General features: G+C 46.9%; 1 protein-coding gene across 3 annotated transcripts in view; it reads right to left on the minus strand.

Annotated features, from left to right (window-relative positions):
- Positions 1–18,486, minus strand: part of SDK2 (sidekick cell adhesion molecule 2) — a 277,315-nt gene that overhangs the window by 95,932 nt on the left and 162,897 nt on the right. For all 3 annotated transcript variants that reach the window (XM_070483542.1, XM_070483541.1, XM_070483543.1), the window contains exon 4: positions 10,122–10,269. In XM_070483542.1, the coding sequence (XP_070339643.1) occupies positions 10,122–10,269 (148 nt within the window). The remainder of the gene's footprint in view (positions 1–10,121; positions 10,270–18,486) is intronic.

Consider the following 18,486-nt stretch of genomic DNA (forward strand, 5'->3'; position numbering starts at 1 on the left):
ACACCTCCACGGAAAGAAGCTGGCAGGAGAATTCTTGAGGGGCGTGGACATCAGGGCTCAGGCGAGGGCTGGGTTATATTGTTCAGCCATAATTCTCTGGTTTCAATTGACTAGGTCTTTCCCGCCTCTCTGACTGGCCCAGCTCCCATCCCACCTTCCGGCCACAATCCTATTAAGCCAGCCCTTTTTTCTCGACTCCATGGGGGCACAATTGATAATTTAATTAAGAATAAAATAAACCGTCTGAGAACCTGCCCAAAGCCCCCAGCATGTGCCATGGTTAAGAATCTTGTCTCCTTTTCAACAATAAGCACCAGGGAATGGGCGAGGCATTGTAATCGTCATTGCTGCCCCAGCAGGGAGAGCGGCCCTCTGTAGATAGTGCACACTGTCAGTGCCCCGCGCACCCCTCTGGCTGATACCGCTCATCAGATATGTATCTCTCGCAAACAGACACCAGAGAATTTGCTTCCAGGGGCCTTTCCTCTCGTCATGAATATTAATTCACTGCAATTGCTGGACAAAATCACCATGGTGCTCTAGTCCGTGTTTGGTAAGAGTGATGGAGAGGGCAGGAAGCAGTGGGTGTGACCATGAAGGTGTGCATGTGTGCATGCCAAGACTGCTCTGTCCGGGTGCCAGAGGCTGCTGGGAATAAAAAGAGGGTGAGGACGGAGATCAGGAATGAAAAAAGGAGGTAGAGAGGTGTTAGGAAAGGGATGATGGAAGTGAGGTTGGAGAAAGGTTTCATCTACTGCAGCAAACATAGTGGATAAAGGCCTACATGCCCCATTGGCACAGCCACGGGAGACATCGCCAATCTATCATGGCCCTCTTTCCACTGAGTCTGGATGAAGCTTCAGAATCCTTCTCAACACAGTATTCCAGGTAGCAACTATCAACTGATTGGCTTGCAGGATGCCATCATTGATACACCTAGGACATGTGAGATAATCTTGGAAAAAGGAGTTAGGAAGGGGTGAGGACTCATCTACCTGTCTCAGCACCCGTGTGGCAGAGCATTCCCCTTCTATAATTAACCTCAGAATCAGTGTTAACTTTCACCATGCTCTGCCGGTTTTATTGAAGCTTATTTAGGCCTCAGGGGAGCATGCTCTGACTCACACAGCATGGTCCACCCACTGACCTGGGGTTCTGCCCTGACTCTTCACCCACTCTGTAGCCACACTCTATGCCATGTGACTCTGCAGGTCCTCTCGCTCAACAGGCAGAGGCAATTTCCTTGCTTCTTGATTCTGAGCTCTACCATGTGACTTTCTTAGGCCAACAGGATGTCAGCAGAGGCTTCAAAAATCTGTTTCTGCTTCTTCTCCTGCTCCCCTGCAATTGCCAGGAGAAGATGCTAGGGCTAGCTGGCTGGAGGACGAGATGTGTGGAGTAGAGGTGAGACACCCAGAAACTCTGATAGGGCAATAGCCAGACAACCCCAGACAAGTGAGCGCCCAGCCAAGATCACCAACCTGCAGATCCATATGGCAAATATATGCTCACTGTTTCAGGTCCCTGGGACCACTTTTTATGCGGCATTATTGTGTCTGTAGATAATGGATACATTCTAGGAAAGTGGTTCTCAATTGTGACTGCATGTCAGAATCACCGGGGAGTTTTTAAAAATTCTGATGCTGGCTGGCCAGTGCCTCCTCTGAGAGTGACGCAGGAAGCAGTGTCATGGCATCGAGGGGGCATGGCTCTCGAAAATGACAGGGTGGCAGCTCTGCCCAGGGCAGCCCGGGGCAGTGATAGCTGGGCTGGGGAGTGAGTTCTCCCTTCCCCAGCTCTCAGACCCATGAATCAAAGTTTCCCTGAATTGCACTGGACCTCACATCTGGGGACCCTGTCCCCTGTCCCTGTGCTGCATATTGGATCTGGTTAAGACATCTCTGAACCGCCAAACAGATATCTCAAGGAGGACATAGATTAGAGCATGGGTCCTAAAACCTCAAAAATGTTTGAGAATCCCCTCTTTTCTCTGTCTCTTTCTAACCTACAGAGAGTTATGGTTGCCAGATTAAGCAAAGAAAAATATAAGATACTCAGTTCAAGTTGAGATAGAGAATAAAATTTTAATATAAGTGTGCCCATGCAGCATTTGGAACACACTTATACTAAAAAATTATTTGTGAGAGAGTAATGTCAGCATCATGGGAGAGTGAGCTCTTCCCTTAGTATCTTGCCCCTAAGGTATAATGAAAAGGACATGCATAAACCAACAGAAACATTCACACACACAGTAGAGTCTGAGAGATCTGTGCAGATGTGCATCTGAAGGTGGGAGTGCTGGACCCTCCTGGGAGGCAGTGGCCTAGGGCACAGGACCTTGCGTGGCAGCTGGTGTGCAACTCTGAGAGGGGGAAGGGGAAAGGCAGCCCTCTGCAGGAATGCCTTCACTCCTCAGAGTTGCCTCCTGGCCTGTGGGAACACTCCACACCGAGGTGGCTAAGCAATTATGGGGGTGTCCCCACCAAGCTGAGCATCCTAGGTGGGCAGACGGCGAGTGCAGAGTGGGAACCCATGGGACCACACGTGTGAGAGAGAGAGCAACCCTCCTTCAATCCTGCCTGGCACACCAGCTCAGCCAGCTGGTCAGAGTGTGGGACCCCCACCAGAGCACCTATGTGCCTACATGTGAGGAGTGACAGTGACCAGCAGGTAAGCACAGACAGGCCCTGTCAGCACAGCTTTCAACGGTCAGGCACATCTGCCAGTGTTCATGGCAGGCTCAGAAAACACAGCTCCTGCCCCTTCAAGTGGTAGCAGGTAGAATCTGTGACCTGATACTACCACTATGCGAGGGCAAAAGTCCACCCCATCAAATAGCATGAAGAAGTATACTAACACTCCAGACCAGAAGGAAAATGACAAGTACCCATAAATCAATCCTGAAGTCACAGAAATTTACAACTTAAATGACAGAGAATTCAAAATAGTTATCATAAAGAAACTCAATGAGTTACAAGAAAACTCAGAAAGATAGTTCAAAATAGTTATCATAAAGAAACTCAATGAGTTACAAGAAAACTCAGAAAGATAGTTCAAACAAAGAAAGAAACTAATGAACAGAGGGAATTCTTCACAAAACAGATTGAAACTATGAAAAAAAACAATCAGAAATGCTGGAGATGAAAAACACAGCGAATGAGATACAGGAAAATCTGGAATCCTTAAAAAACAGAGCTGATATTATGGAGGACGGAATTAGTAATTTAGAGGACAAAGATATAGAAATGCTTCAGGTGGAAGAGGAGAGAGAACTAAGACTAAAAACAAATAAAGAAATTCTCCAAGAAATATCCAACTCAATTAGAAAATGCAACATAAGGATTATAGGTATTCAAGAGGGAGAAGAGGGGGAGAAAGAAGCAGAGAGCTTGTTCAAAGAAATAATAGCTGAGAACTTCCAAAACTTGAGGAAGGAGCTGGAATTACATGTAAATGAAGCTAATAGAACTCCTAATTGCATCAGCGTAAAAAGACCTTCTCCAAGGCATATATTAGTACAGCTGGCAAAAGTCAATGACAAAGAAAAAATATTAAGGGCAGCAAGGCAGGAGAAAATAACTTACAAGGAACCCCTATCAGGCTTTCAGTGGATTTCTCAGCAAAAACTTTACAGGCTAGAAGAGAGTGGAATGATATATTCAAACTTCTGAAAGACAAAAACTTTCAGCCAAGAATACTCTATCCAGCGAAATTATCCTTCAGATCTGATGGAGAAATAAAGACTTTCCCAGATTAAAAAAAGCTGAGGGAGATCATCACCATAAGAACCAGCCCCGCCACAAGAAATAAGCAAAAGGGCCCTCACACCTTAAAAAAAAAAAAGGATTTACAAAGCCTTGAGCAAGGGGATAAATAGACAGACAAAATCAGGAAATTGCAGCTCTCTATCAGAACAGGTTAGCAAACATTTAATTATAACATTAAAGATAAAGGGAAGGAAATCATCAAAAATAACTATAATCACTTCATTTTAATCACAAACTCACAATACAAAATGGAATAAGTTGTAACAACAACTTAGATGGGGAAGAGGAGAGGGATGGAACCAGCTTAGTCTAAGGAAATAAGAGGCTATCAGAAAACAGACTATCTCATCTATGAGATCTTTTATACAAACCTCATGGTAACCACTAAGCAAAAAATCAGGACAGAGACACAAATGATAAATAAAGAGAAAACTGAGAAAATCATCACAGAGAATAACTAAAATAAATTGGCAGTCAGAAATACATGTGACAAGAAAGAAGGGAAATACAGAACAACTGGAAAACAAGTGATAAAATGGCAGCACGAAGCCCTCATATATCAATAATCACATTAAATGTAAATGCATTGAATTCTCCAATCAAAAGACACAGAGTGGCAGGATGGATTAAAAAACAAGACCCAAAAATATGCTGCCTCCAGGAAACACATCTCAGGTCTAAAGACAAATACAGGCTCGGAGTGAAGGGATGGAAGACAATATTCCAAGCTAATGGCAAACAAAAGAAAGCAGGTGTTGCTATATTTATACAACACAAAGTAGACTTCAAGATAAAAAAGGCAGTGAAAGACAAAGAGGGATAGTATTTAATGACAAAAGAGAGACTCCACCAAGAGGATATAACACTTACAAATATATATGCATCTAACACAGGAGCACAAAAATACATAAAACAATTATTAACAGACCTTTTTAAAAGGGGAATTTTAACAGCAACACAATAATAGTAGGGCACCTTAACACCCCACTTACATTAATGGATAGGTCATCCAGATAGAAAACCAACAAAGAAATAGTGGAATTAAATGAAAAACTAGACCAGATGGATTTGATAGATAGATATAGAACTCTCCATCCAAATACATCAGAATACACATTCTTCTCAAGTGCACATGGAACATTCTCAAAGATAGACCATATGCTGGGAAACAAGGCAAGCTTCAATAAATTTAAAAAGATTGAAATCATATCAAGCATCTTTTCTGACCATAATTCTATGAAACTAGATATCAACTACAAGAAAAAAGCTGGGAAAGTCACAAATATGTGGAGCCTAAACAACATGCTACTGAACAACCAATGGATCAATGAAAAAATTAAAGGAGAAATCAAAAAACACCTGGAGACAAATGAAAATGAAAATTCACCATGCCAACTCATATGTGATGCAGCAAAAGTGGTCCTAAGAGGGAAATTCATAGCAATACAGGCCCACCTTAACAAATAAGAAAAATCTCAAATAAGTAATCTTAAACTATATCTAATAGACCTAGAAAAAGAAGAACAAAGGCCAAAGGAACAGAAGGAGGGAAATAATAATTAGAGTAGAAATAAATGGAATAGAAACAAACAAAGAAACAAAACAGTAGAAAGGATCAATGAAACTAAGAGCTGGTTCTTTGAGAAGATAAACAAAACTGACCAATCCTTAGCCAGACTCACTAAGAAAAAAAGAGAGAAGGCTCAAATAAAAAAAATTAGGAAGGAAAGAGGAGAAATTACAATGGATGCCTCCAAAATACAAAGGATTATAAGAACATACTATGAAAAACTATATGCCAATAATTGGACAATCTAGAAGAAGTGGATAAATATTTAGACTCATACAACCTCCAAAAACGGAATCAAGAAGAAACAGAGAATCTGAATAGACCAATCACAAGTAAAGAGATTGAAACGGTAATCAAAAACTCACAAAAAACAGAAGTCCAGGATCAGATGGCTTCTCTGGAGAATTCTACCAAACATTCAAAGAAGATTTAATACCCATCTTCTCAAACTATTCCAACAAATTGAAGAAGATGGAACACTTCCTAACTCATTCTATGAGGCCAACATCACCCCGATCCCAAAGCCAGATAAAGACAATACAAAGAAGGAAAATTACAGGCCAATATCTCTGATGAACATAGATACAAAAATCCTCAACAAAATATTGGCAAACCGAATACAGCAATACATTAAAAGGATCATACACCATGATCGAGTGGGATTTATACCAGGGACACAGGGATGGTTCAACATCTGCAAATCAATCAATGTGATACACCATATTAACAAAGGGAGGAATAAAAACCACATGATCATCTCGATAGATGCAAAGAAAGCATCTGATAACATCCAATATCTGTGTATGATCAAATTCTCAAGAAAATGGGTATAGAATGAAAGCACCTCAACAGGATAAAGGCCACATATGACAAACTCACAGCCAACGTCATACTCAATGGGGAAAAACTGAAAGCCATCCCTCAGAGAACAGGAACACGACAAGGGTGCCCACTCTCACCACTCTTATACAACATAGTATTGGAGGTTTTGGCCAGAGCAATTAGGCAGGAAAAAGAAATAAAAGGAATCCAAATAGGCAATGAAGAAGTGAAACTCTCACTGTTTGCAGATGACACAATTTTATATACAGAAAACCCTAAAGAATCCATCAGAAAACTATTAGAAATAATCAAAAACTATGGCAAAGTTGCAGGGTAAAAAAATCAACTTACAAAAATCAGTTGCATTTCTTTTTTTTTTTTTTTAAAGATTATATTTTTCTTTTTTCTCCCAAAGCCCCCTGGTACATAGTTGTGTATTTTTAGTTGTGGGTCCTTCTAGTTGTGGCATGTGGGACGCCGCCCCAGCATGGCCTGATGAGCGGTGCCATGTTTGTGCCCAGGATTTGAACCAGCAAAACCCTGGGCCACCAAACCAAAGCAGAGCACGCGAACTTAACCACTCGGCCACGGGGCTGGACCCTCAGTTGCATTTCTATACTCTAATAATGAACTAACAGAAAGAGAACTCAAGAATACAATCCCACTTACAATAGCAACATAAAAATAAAACATCTAGAAATAAATTTAGCCAAGGAGGTGAGACACTTATACAATGATGACATAAAGAAATAGAAAGACATTCCATGCACATAGATTGGAAGAATAAACATAGTTAAAACGTCCATACTACCTAAAGCAATCTACAGATTCAATGCAATCTCAATCAGAATACCATAGACATGCTTCATGGAAATAGAACAAAGAATTCTAAAATTCATACAGGGCAACAAAAGACCTCGAATAGCTAAAGCAATCCTGAGAAAAAAGAACAAAGCTGGAGGCATCGCAAACCCTGACTTCAAAATGTACTACAAAGCCATAGTGATCAAAACAGCATGGTACTGCCACAAAAACAGACACACAGATCAGTGGAACAGAATTGAAAGCCCAGAAACAAAACCACACATCTATGGACAGCTAGTCTTCGACAAGGGAGCCAAGACAATGGAGAATGGCAAGTCTCTTCAATAAACAGTGTTGGGGCCAGTCCCATGGCTGAGTGGTTAAGGTTGCGCCCTCTGCTTTGGTGGACTGGGTTTTTACTGGTTCGGATCCTGGGCGTGGACCTAGCAGCGCTCATCAAGCCATGCTGAGGTGACGTCCCACGTAGCAGAGCCAGAAGGACCTACGACTAGAATATACAGCTATGTACCGGGGGACTTTAGGGAGGTGAAGAAAAAAAATAAGATTGGCAACAGATCTTAAGTCAGGTGCCAATCTTTAAATTACATAAATAAGTAAACAAATAGCATTGGGAAAACTGGACAGCCACATGCAAAAGAATGAAAGTAGACCATTATCTTTGGCCATACACAAGAATTAACTCAAAATGGATTAAAGATTTGAAGGTAAGATGTGAAAGCATAAAACTCCTAGAAGAAAATATAGGCAGAAAAATTGGTCTCAGAAGGATCTTTTCAAATGCTCTGTCTACTTGGGCAAGGGAAACAAAAGGAAAAATAAACAAATGAGACTTTGTCAGACTAAAGAGCTTCTGCAAGGCAAAGGAAACCAGGAACAAAATGAAAAGACAACCCACCAACTTGGAGAAAATATTTGTAAATCATATCAGAGACATGTCAGAGACAAGGGCTTAATCTCCAAAATATATAAAGAACTCATACAACAAAAAAACAAATAACCTGATCAAAAAATGGGCAGAAGATATGAACAGACGTTTGTCCAAAGAAGATATACAGATGGCCAACAGGCACATGAAAAGATGTTCAACATCACTAATAATCAAGGAAATGAAAATCAAAACTACAATGAGATATCACCTTACTACACCTGTTAGAATGGCTATAATCACCAAGACAAAAAAGAACAAATGTTGGAGAGGGTGTGGAGAAAAGGGAACCCTCGTCCACTGCAGGTGGGAATGCACACTGGTGCAGCCATTATGGAAAACAGTATGGAGATTTCTCAAAAAATTAGAACTGGAAATACCATACAACCCAGCTATTCCACTACTGGGTATTTATCCAAAGAACCTGAAATCAACAATTCAAAGAGACTTATGCACCCCTATGTTCACTGCAGCATTATTCACAATAGCCAAGATGTGGTAGCAACCCAAGTACCCATGACTGATCAATGGAATACGACTCAGACATTAAAAAAGACAAAATCGTCCCATTTGCAACGACATGGATGGACCTGGAGGGAATTATGTCAAGCGAAATAAGCCAGACTGAGAAAGACAAACAGCAAATGATTTCACTCATATGTGGAAGATAAACACACGGACAAAGAGAACAGATTAGTGGTTAGCAGAGGGGAAGCGGGGTGGAGGGTGGGCACGAAGATAAAGGGGCACATAGGTATGGTGACTGACAAATAACGTACAACTGAAATTTCACAATGTTATAAACTATTATGACCTCAATTAAACAAAAACAAAATTCTGATGCCAGGGTACACTCCATTTCAATGAAATCAGAATATGTGTGTGGGGGCGGTTAGGATCTAAAGATCAAGATATTTTAAATTGTCCCAAATGATTTCACAGGTGGCCAGGCCGAGAATCACGGTACCAGGACCAACAAGTACAATCACTTTATCTCTTTTGTTCCCATATCTCTCACATAATTTTCCTGTAAGACAGCATTAAGGACCCTGACTCGGGGAGTCGACAAGCCTGGGAGTGGCCATGTGAGATGTGGCAGAGTAGTTAAACTTTTGAGGGCTTTACTTTACCATCTGTAAAATGGGGATAAAACCAGCCGCCTGACAGTGTTACTGTGAGGGTCACCCGTTCGACAAGTATCTCTTAAGCCTGTGCTCTGGGGATGGTTTCCTCCATGGAAGCATGCCCGGTTCTGGAGGAGAGGGTGCTCAGCCCAGCTGGAGAACACAGCAGGAGCTCAGTGAACTCACAGCCGCTGTCACTGCCAGGATCTTACCATGCTAGAACTACTGTGTGTCTCTCCCTAGACTTCACGGTCCCCAAAGGCAAGAACTGTCCATCTGGGCTCCCGCTTCCTACAGAGAGCAGGCCGGGCTCCACCCTCAGTTGACTGAGGACAAGAATGGACTTCCCTCTTTTCTGGGAGTCGGAGAGAGGCAGAGTGCCACAGAGGAAAGCCAGCCCCAGACCCTCAGGGGGGATCAGGAGGGCCGGGTATGTCCCAGGAGGAAATGCTCTGGCCTTCGCCCTCTGTGGAGATATATACACGGTGATGGAGGTGTTGGCTCCATCACTCCTGCCCACAAGCCAGGCTGCCACAGCCAACGCCTTGGGCCACACAGAGGGGTCCTTGTTAACGCTGAAAGGGCCGTGTGTTTCTCTCCCTGCTGGGCCTGCCCTCCTCCCCGCAGCCAAAAGACACAGCCTGCACAGCAGCGGCTGCCCAGCCACACGGCACAGCGGAAACACCCGGGCCGCGCCCTGTAGGGAGAGGCCAGGCCCTCCCACGGCTCCCTGGCGGTGTTCGCCTGGGCCCCGGCCTGTAACCAAGGTGATGACGCCTCTGTCTGTGCCTCTTTGGGTTTTTTAAGTGCTCTGAGAGGCAGAATTATTCTCCAGCTGAGAGTGGAGCCAACGCCCTGGGATTCCCCAGGAAGGAGACTGAGCTGTCCTGGTTCCGTGTCTTTGCACGCACCTTCCCAGAAAGCCCCTTGGAAACTACACTTCATCATCTGCGGGGTCCCCAATCTGGCTACGTCCCAGAAGAGCTGAAAAAGGCTTCTGCAGCGAGTGCTCTCCTCAGCATTTTGTGGGCTTTGGCCCCAAACTTCGTCTGCCCCCGCCTCCCCATTCCCCCCAGAGCAGGGCTCACATGCGGCTGCTGGGCGGGATCTTGCGGCCCTCCCGGAACCAGGTCACCTGTGGCCGGGGGAAGCTGGCGATGCGAGGGGCGCGGATGACGGCTGCCTCTCCGTGGGAGACGCTCTGGTGCTTCTCGCCCTCCTCGAAGCTCCCCATGTCTGCGGAGAGAAGAACGTAAGCGAGACTCCGGGGCCGGAGGTCAGCCGCAGAGGCTGCCCTGCTCCTGGGCTGGGAGCGGCGGCTGCAGAAGGAACACACGGGGCACACAGGATGACCATGCGGAAGGGGGACACCACCCCACCCTCAAACCCTATTGCCATGCTGTGCCCTGCTCTGTGCTTTTGGGGTTCATATCCATTTATATCCAGATATCTATGAATCAATTGATTCATCCAACAACCATGAGAGGTAGGTCATTATTTCCTACATTTTACAATGAAAACACTGCTCAAATGGGCTCAGAGAGGTTCATTGACCTGTCCAAGGTCACATGGCTAGTAAGGGTCAGAGCCAGGCTTTGAACTCAGACCTCAGAGTCTGGCCTCAGGCAGAGTTGTCCCTCCTTCCCAGCCCTACTGTTTGGCAGGGGTTGAGATGTGAGGTGAAGGGCACGTCTTGTGGGGGCGGTCTCCCCTGCCCTTGGTGGGAGGGAAGGGTGGGTAGGCTGAAGAGGTGGGAGTCTGGCATGCTCTAAACGGGTGTGATATGATTTCCCTCCTGTCTCTGGGTGGCAAGTGTGTGCGGGTACACGTCTGTGTGAACCTAAATACCTATTGCTCTTTCTGAAATGTGCCATCCCCCTTGGCAGGTAAGGAGGGCACACTGATTCCAGCTCTGATGTTCTGTCGCAAGAAGGGGAGCAGAGAGCAGTGGAGATGCAGCAGGAAGACTTCTGGTTGCCCACCTGCCAGCTGGCATCACAGTGGGTCTGATTCTAATGGAAGGGGCTTGGAGACGGGATGTGGGGAGGGGTGTTGGTACAGAGCGGATCACCAAGACTCTTGAGTGTTGATGTACACTTCCTCGCTCCTCAAAGTGTGGTCCATGGACCAGCAGCACAGGCACTGCCTGGGTGCTGGTCAGCAATGCAGAGTCTCAGGCCCCACTCCAGATTTGCTGAATCAGAACCTGCATTTTAACAAGACTCCCAGTGAAGTGTGTCCACACCCGCATGTGAGAAGCAATGTTTGTCCTCAGACTTGGCTGAGTGTCAGCAAGAATCACCTACAGAGTTAAAGAAGGCTCATGCCCGGTCTCACCCCCAAACTTCAGATTTCGCTGGCTTGGGGTGTGGGTGCGGGCTGCCCGTCAGCATCCCCACGTGCAGTACAGTTCAGACCACCGACACCTTGGTTTCGTTTCCCCGTGGCCCACTCGTTCCCTCCCGGACCACGGGGGCCACGTCCTCAGCTACCTGGCCTCCTGCTGCCTTGTTATTTCTCAGCCCCTGGAATACCACCTGCCTCTTCTTCCTCTCCTTCACCCAGGAGACCCCAACCTGGCTGCACCTCAGAATCCCCTTTAATATTCCCAGAGGTAAGAACCTTCTGGGGTGGGTGGGACCTAGACGTGGGTATTTCTACACTGCTCAGGTAGGTCCAGCGTGAGCCAAGGTTGAGAACTACTGTTTGGGCTCCCACCTTACACTTTGGTGGCCTCAGAATCCCCTGGGCATGGTAAGTCCACAGACTTGCTCCCATGCTTCCTCTCTCCCCGGGGCGCCGACAGGCCCGGCTCCCCGGCGCCTGGGTCTGAGGTCTTGATTCGCTCTCCGGAAGATCCAGCTGCACACCGAAGTTTGAGAACTACTGGCTGGCACTCTCATTTCCCAAAGCCCTCGGCTTCATTCTCTCCTTGCCTGACCTAATGGGTTTGACCTCAATCTCTCTGCAAAGACTGTCCGTCTGCCCTGGCTCTTCCTTGAGCCCTAACACCCAACACCCAACTTCCAACAGAAAACGTTGGGTATTCTTTACCTCCTCTCCATGCCCTCCTTCCTGCGTTCTTAGTTCTGCTAATAGCTCCCCCTCCCACACCTGCCCAGAGCACCTAGGCCCAAAGCCTTGGAGCCTTTCATGGTGCTTCCCGTCCCGGTCCCCACAAAGCCCTTCGGCTCTTCCTCTGGAATATTGCTCTCAATTCCCAAGGCCCCTCTGTTCCCTTCGGCCCCACCAATAAGCTAGCCCATCACTCCAGCTGCATCGACTCCTTCCCCACATCGTCTCCTACATGGGATCCCCTCCCATCCATCTTCCGCACTCTCCTGATTAGTTTTTCTGACCATACCACCAACTTGCTCAGAACCTTTAGTACCTCCTTATTGCCCCAGGAAAGTTTAAATCCCTTTACCTGGATTCAAGGTCCCCCCCCTAGTCAGACCCCAAGCAACCCTGGCTGTCTGAATGCCCACACCAGGTCATGTGCCTCTCCCGTCATGCTGAGTTACATCCTTCTTCTCCCCTCAGGCCTCTGCCTGGAACGCCACCAGAACAAGCCATCATTTCCCAAGGCTCCATGGTTCAACAGCATCCCAGAGGGATCTGGCCAATTAAATATCTCAAGAAATAAAATAAGCTGTTGGCATCTTTGTCCTCAGTTTGACAGGCAGTGAATGTAATGGTAGGGGCCACTGAGAGCTGAGTTCAAATCCTACGGCTGTCACTTATAGGTATGACCTTGGGCAAAATTTTGGCCTTGCTGAGCTTGAATTCCCTCTTCTGTAAAACAGAGTTAAGAAGAGTCCCTTCCTCACAGGTTACAGCCAGGATGACATGACATAATATGTGTGTGTATCAGGCTGCTTCTTTCCAGAGTGGCTGCGTCAATATTTCTCTCCCATCCAACAGGCTCTTCTTACATTATGAGTACCTGCTCCCACAACAGGTGGGACTAGGTTCCTCCTCCTTGAATCTGGGGATCTGGGGGATTTGTCACTACTCCACCAATAGAATATGCTGGAAGTGACATTACGTGACTTCCAAGGCTATGTCATCAAAAGAATACAGCTTCCACCTGGCTCTCTCTCTCCAAACACTCTTGCTTGGAATCCAGCTCCCATGTCATAAGGAAGCTCCATCTAGCTCACACAGACATGGGCGGCCCACATGGGGAGGAGCTGAGGTCTCCAGATGACAGCCGGCATCAACACTGTACGCGTGAACGAACATGTGAGCTCTCAGATAGTCTCTGCCCCCAGCCTTTGGGTCTTCCTGCTGAGACCTCAGTGACCAAAAGCAGAGACAAGCTGTCCCTACCGTGGTCTGTCCAGACTCAAGACTCACAGAAGCCGTGAGCATAATCAATGCCTTCGTACACCGTCACGTTTTGAGGTAATCTGTGATGCAGACATGGAAACGGAAAGAGTATATCAAAGTGCTGAAAAGCCTACCTACTATTTGTAGTACTAAAGTATTGGAATCCTATACAGCTTTCACAGTTTGATTACCCACCCTCACCCCCAAATAGAATTAAAGAGCAAGAACCTGTTGCATATGGACTGTACGTCAGTTTTCCCTCTAGGGAGATTTCACATTCTTTGTCTCATTCAATCTGCATAATAACACGACAAGCTCAACTTGAATAAATACACATTTTTAGTTGTTTATTAATTTCTTCTACTTGGCTCTGTTTATAAAAAATTGCATCAATAAATCACGTTGATTTCAGTTCTTACCATGATTTTATACGTTTAAAAAACTCTTCCCAGAACTCTGAAGATATATTTGAACAATTTAAAGCAATTTCATGGTCACAGTGTTTCTTCCTCCATCCTCTAGTTTTTTTAGCTCCATTTCGTCAGTGAGGAAATTAAAGCTCATGGAGGTGGGGGCTTATCCTCCGTTAAGCAGTCAGGGCTGAGCGGGGCCCGCCCTCAAACCCGGCCTCCCTTGGCAAGGCCTCTCCCCCTCTTTCGTGATTCATGCTCTGCATTAAAATTCTCCACGCACATTCTTTACCTCTTTCTACTACATTGTAAGCTTCAAGAGGCCGTTATATTCATGAGAAAATCCCTACAAGACACCTGGCCTCCTCGTGTTCTGCACACAGTAGGTTCTCTCTAAACTCAACCAATGCCATCATGCAATGACTCTTTATTGAGCTCCTACTGTGCGTGAGGTAGGCTCTATGGTGGGGACTGGAGAATGACCTGCTCCTGCCCTTATGGAGCTTATAGTCTGGTCAGGGAGACAGGCATAAGCAAACCAACCCACAAACGAAGATTCAGTGACACTCTGTGACAACTGTTAGGAAGAAGGAACAGGGGTTTCTATGAAAGGCAGGATAAGGGGAACCTACTTTAGACTGGGAGGTGAGCAGAGGCTCCTTTTAAGCAGAGATATAAATAAGGAGTAGATGTTAGCTCTGTGTGTGTGTGAGGGGGAGGGCATAATGGTCCAAAGGGAAGAGAGTATGTGAAGGCTAGGAGGTAGGAGAGAAGGGGTAGTTAGACGAAAGAAAAGAATGCCAATAGGGCAGGGTTGTAGGTTTGTTCAGTAGATGGATGGATGTCTGGATGGATGGATGGATGGATAGATGAATGGATAGTTGGATGAGTGAAGGGAGGGAGGGGTGGAGGGAGGGAGGGATGGAGGGAGGAAGGGATGGAGGGATGGACGATTGTATGCATGTATGGATGGATGTATAGTTGAACGAGTGGAGGGATGAATGGGGGAGAGAGGGAGGGATGGGCGGATGAAGGGAAGGAGAGATGGAGAGAGAGAGGGATGGATGATTGTATGTATGTATGTAGAGATGGATGAGTGGAGAGAGGAAGGGATGGATGGAGACAGGGACGGGTGGATGGATGGAGGGATGGATGTTTGTATGTGTGGATGGATGGATGGTGGGATGGATGGAAGGATGGTGGGATGGATGGATGAAGGAAGGGCAGAGCTGGCCTTAGTCCAAGTTTTGCAGGTGACATTCTCCTCCACCTTTCCACCCCACAACCTCCCCACCTCACTGTGGCTCTTAGGCCCCTAGTACCCTCCCATTCTCTCCACTCCACTTTGTCAAATGGGCTTCCTAGGTCTGCTCAGGGAGCCCCTTGCCTCTGCTCACAGGGCCCAGGGAACAGGCCCGTATGTCCTAAACTGCCGCAGCGAGGGGCTGCTAAGAGGGAGTCCACTCAGCCAGCCAGTGCAGGAGAAGCTGAAGAAAAGGAGGGCCACACAGGGACAGGGGCTGGGGATCCAGGATCTCCCAGGACAACTCACTCACACTGAGATAAAAAGAGATAAGGGTTTATTTACTACACTTTTTCTCCAAGGTACATGCTTGTTAATACACCATGTTATGCCTTGGAGCACTGATCCAACTTTCCTAACAAATTCCCTCAAGAGCAAAAAAGTGTGGGCCTGCGGCACAGCTGGATGTGGCCTAAAAATTATTCCTGATGTCTTTGTTATATCCTAAGAGGTCTCGTAAAGCATACATTCTGCTTCAGAATATATTCATTGCTTTTATTTATTTTTAAAACATTTTTTATCGTGAAATATGTCATGCATACAAAAGAGTGAATATAATTATATGTATAGTTTAGAGAAGAAGAATAGAATGAACACTCACGTACCTGCCACCCAGCATAAGGAATAGAACACTAGCAAACCTCGTCCCCTCCCCATGGTGTCCCTCCCAGTCACATCCCCTCCTTCCCCAGAGGTAACTGCCATTCTGAATGCGTGTCAATCACGCCATTGTTTTGGTTTTGTTTTTTCAAGTTTCACCACACATCCATGCATCCACAAAGAGTTGAAGGTTCATTTGGTCTGTTTCTAAGCCTTTATACCTGGGAGTTCTGCATCCTCTACTGTGATTTGCTTTTCGGGTGTCACCTTTTGTTTGGCACTCTGACCATGTCCTCACTCCTGGTTCAGGCATTTTCGCGCTGCGTGGGTGTCCGTGTATTGAGGGAGCCCAGTCCTGCTGTAGATGGGGTCTGTTTCTGCTGTTTTGCTGTCCTGCTGAGAACAGTCTTATGGGGGTCCCCTGGCTCACACAGCTAAGGGAATCTCCAGAGTATGTGCCTGACAACGGGATTGCTGGGGTATAGGGGTGCACACGTTAATTTTACAAGATCATGCTGAACTGTTTTCCAAATTTGCACTAATTTCCCAATTCACACTCCAACCAGCAGGGATGGGAGCTCCTACCAATACTTGGTCTTGCTAGACTTTTTGGTTTTTGCCAATCTTGTGGGCATGGAATGGTATTTCATTGTGGTTTTGTATATTATGAAAACAATGCTTCTCCCTCTGATCAGATCCTATCTATGCCTCTGCCCACAACCATCCGTGACTTCCATGCATTCTGAGTAACATCTGAAGTGCTGACTGCATCCTAAAACACCACTGTCTGTCCCCACGCCCCACCTCCTCAGCCACATCTCCTTCCATGCTCTACTTCCCTCACTCTGCTCCAGCCACCCTGCCCTCAGACACCCAAGTCTGCTCCAGGGCCTTTGCACTTGCTATTCCCTGGCCTGGAAAGACCTTACCCCTTTGTATGCATGGCTCACCCCTTGCTTCCCTTGAGACTCTGCTCAGTGTCACCTCCTCAGGTGGCCTTCCTCAGCCACCATATCAAATAGGACCCCTGGCCCAGCCTCCATGTCTCTCACCTGCTTTCATTTTTCCTTATAACACTTTATTTTTCTGCGTGGGCCTTCTATACTCTATTATATATTCTCCTTTTAACTTCTGTTGCCCCTACTACTTTCCTCGAGGGGAGGGATGTGTGTCTTGGTTTTGTCCCCTGTGCCCTCACCGCCTAGGACAGAGCTGAGCATGCAGTGGGTGTACAGCAACAGTTGTTTCACGAGTGAGTTAAACATGCAGGTAAATTGGGGGCTCCAGAAAGACACAGGAATGTTTTCCTGAACGGTCACATGGCCCCTAAATACTCTACATTCAATATTCACACTCCCACTGAGAATTAAGAACAGGTCCATTGGTGGCATTTGGGGCATCAACCCTAGCCCGTGTGACAATGGGCTCGATGCCCTCAACTCCTTTTTGCACGAGTGGCTGCCAGGCTTCCAGGTAGAATGGGCAGCAGGCGAGGCCCCCTGACGGGCCGGGGCTCTTTGCCCTGTGGTGTCTGCCAGGCTTGGAGCTGGGGGGTTTCAAGTCTGAGCTAACGGCCAACTGGGTGAGGGCTGAGGGAGGGGTCGGGGATGTGGCCCAGGTGAGGAGAACAGAGAGGTGCCCACGGGATCTGGATGTGGACAACAGGCGGCCTCAGGGAAGCTGTGGACCCAACAGGCTCTCCCACCCTCACAGCCTCTCAGCCCAATTGCCGCGCACCAGAAATTTATGGCGACTTTAAAAAAAACAAAAAGACTCCAGGGTGGGGGCAAGAAGAGAGCTGGTGGGGCGGGGTGCTGATGTTTATTGACTTCCCCCTTAATTGCTGTAATTAAAAACATGCAAAGAATCTTTTTGTAACGACTTTGCCATTATCATGAGTTGTTAACACAGCTGCCGTATTAATTTCTCATTAGAACTCAATTCATAGTCCCTCCTTGGGAAGGCGGGTGGGAGCCGGGGTGTGGGGGTGCTGCCTGGCCAGATCCCAGCCACCAGGGGGCCTGGCTGCTTGGAGCCCCAAGACAAACCCTCCCACCCTGGGAGGCAGACACCAAGGAGGGGAGGCAGAGGGGTTTGGAGAAGCAGCCACCTGCCACCTGTCCTCAGAACCATGTGCATCTGAGTGACTGTCAGACAGACAGACAGACAGACAGACAGATGCAGGGGGTCTAGGGCACAAACCTGGGAGATCCCCAGGCCTGGCACAGGGTGGATGCAGTGAAAGATTTAATGAGGCACCGCTCTCAGGGTCCTGCGGATGTGGGGTGTGCACCTGGCAGGTAGCGACTCCTTAAGTTTTGCACCCTGGATGCCTTACCTGCCTCACCCTAGGCCCAAGCCCTGGAGAGCAAAGCAGGTGGCTAGGAATGTACCTGTTTAGGTAGACAGGAGGAGAAAGGTTGTGAATGTTTATTCCGGGACACCTTCCCAGGCTGGCCTTGCAGAGAGATGCAAGCCCACTCCGCCGCCCCGAATGTTCTCCAGGCTGAGCACCATAAACGATCGTTAGTGTGCAGTGATGGATTAATCGTTGTGACAGCCTGGGCAGGTAGGTACTAATACTAGAATTCCTTTTTACACGTGAGGAAGAGAAGGCACAGAGAAGTTAAGTAACTTGCCCAAGGTCACACAGCTAGGGAGAGGTGAGCTGGGATTTGATTCTGGGGTTCGTGGCTGAGTCCAAGGCCGAGTTCGTGGTTGCCTCCTACAGAGTGATGGTAGCGAGGCAGGAGAAGGTAGATGGTAGAAATACTGGCTGTGGGAGCTTGGGCTGTCCTCCAACCTCTC

Source organism: Equus asinus, chromosome 13, assembly GCF_041296235.1.
Source record: "Equus asinus isolate D_3611 breed Donkey chromosome 13, EquAss-T2T_v2, whole genome shotgun sequence".
NCBI lineage: Eukaryota > Metazoa > Chordata > Mammalia > Perissodactyla > Equidae > Equus > Equus asinus.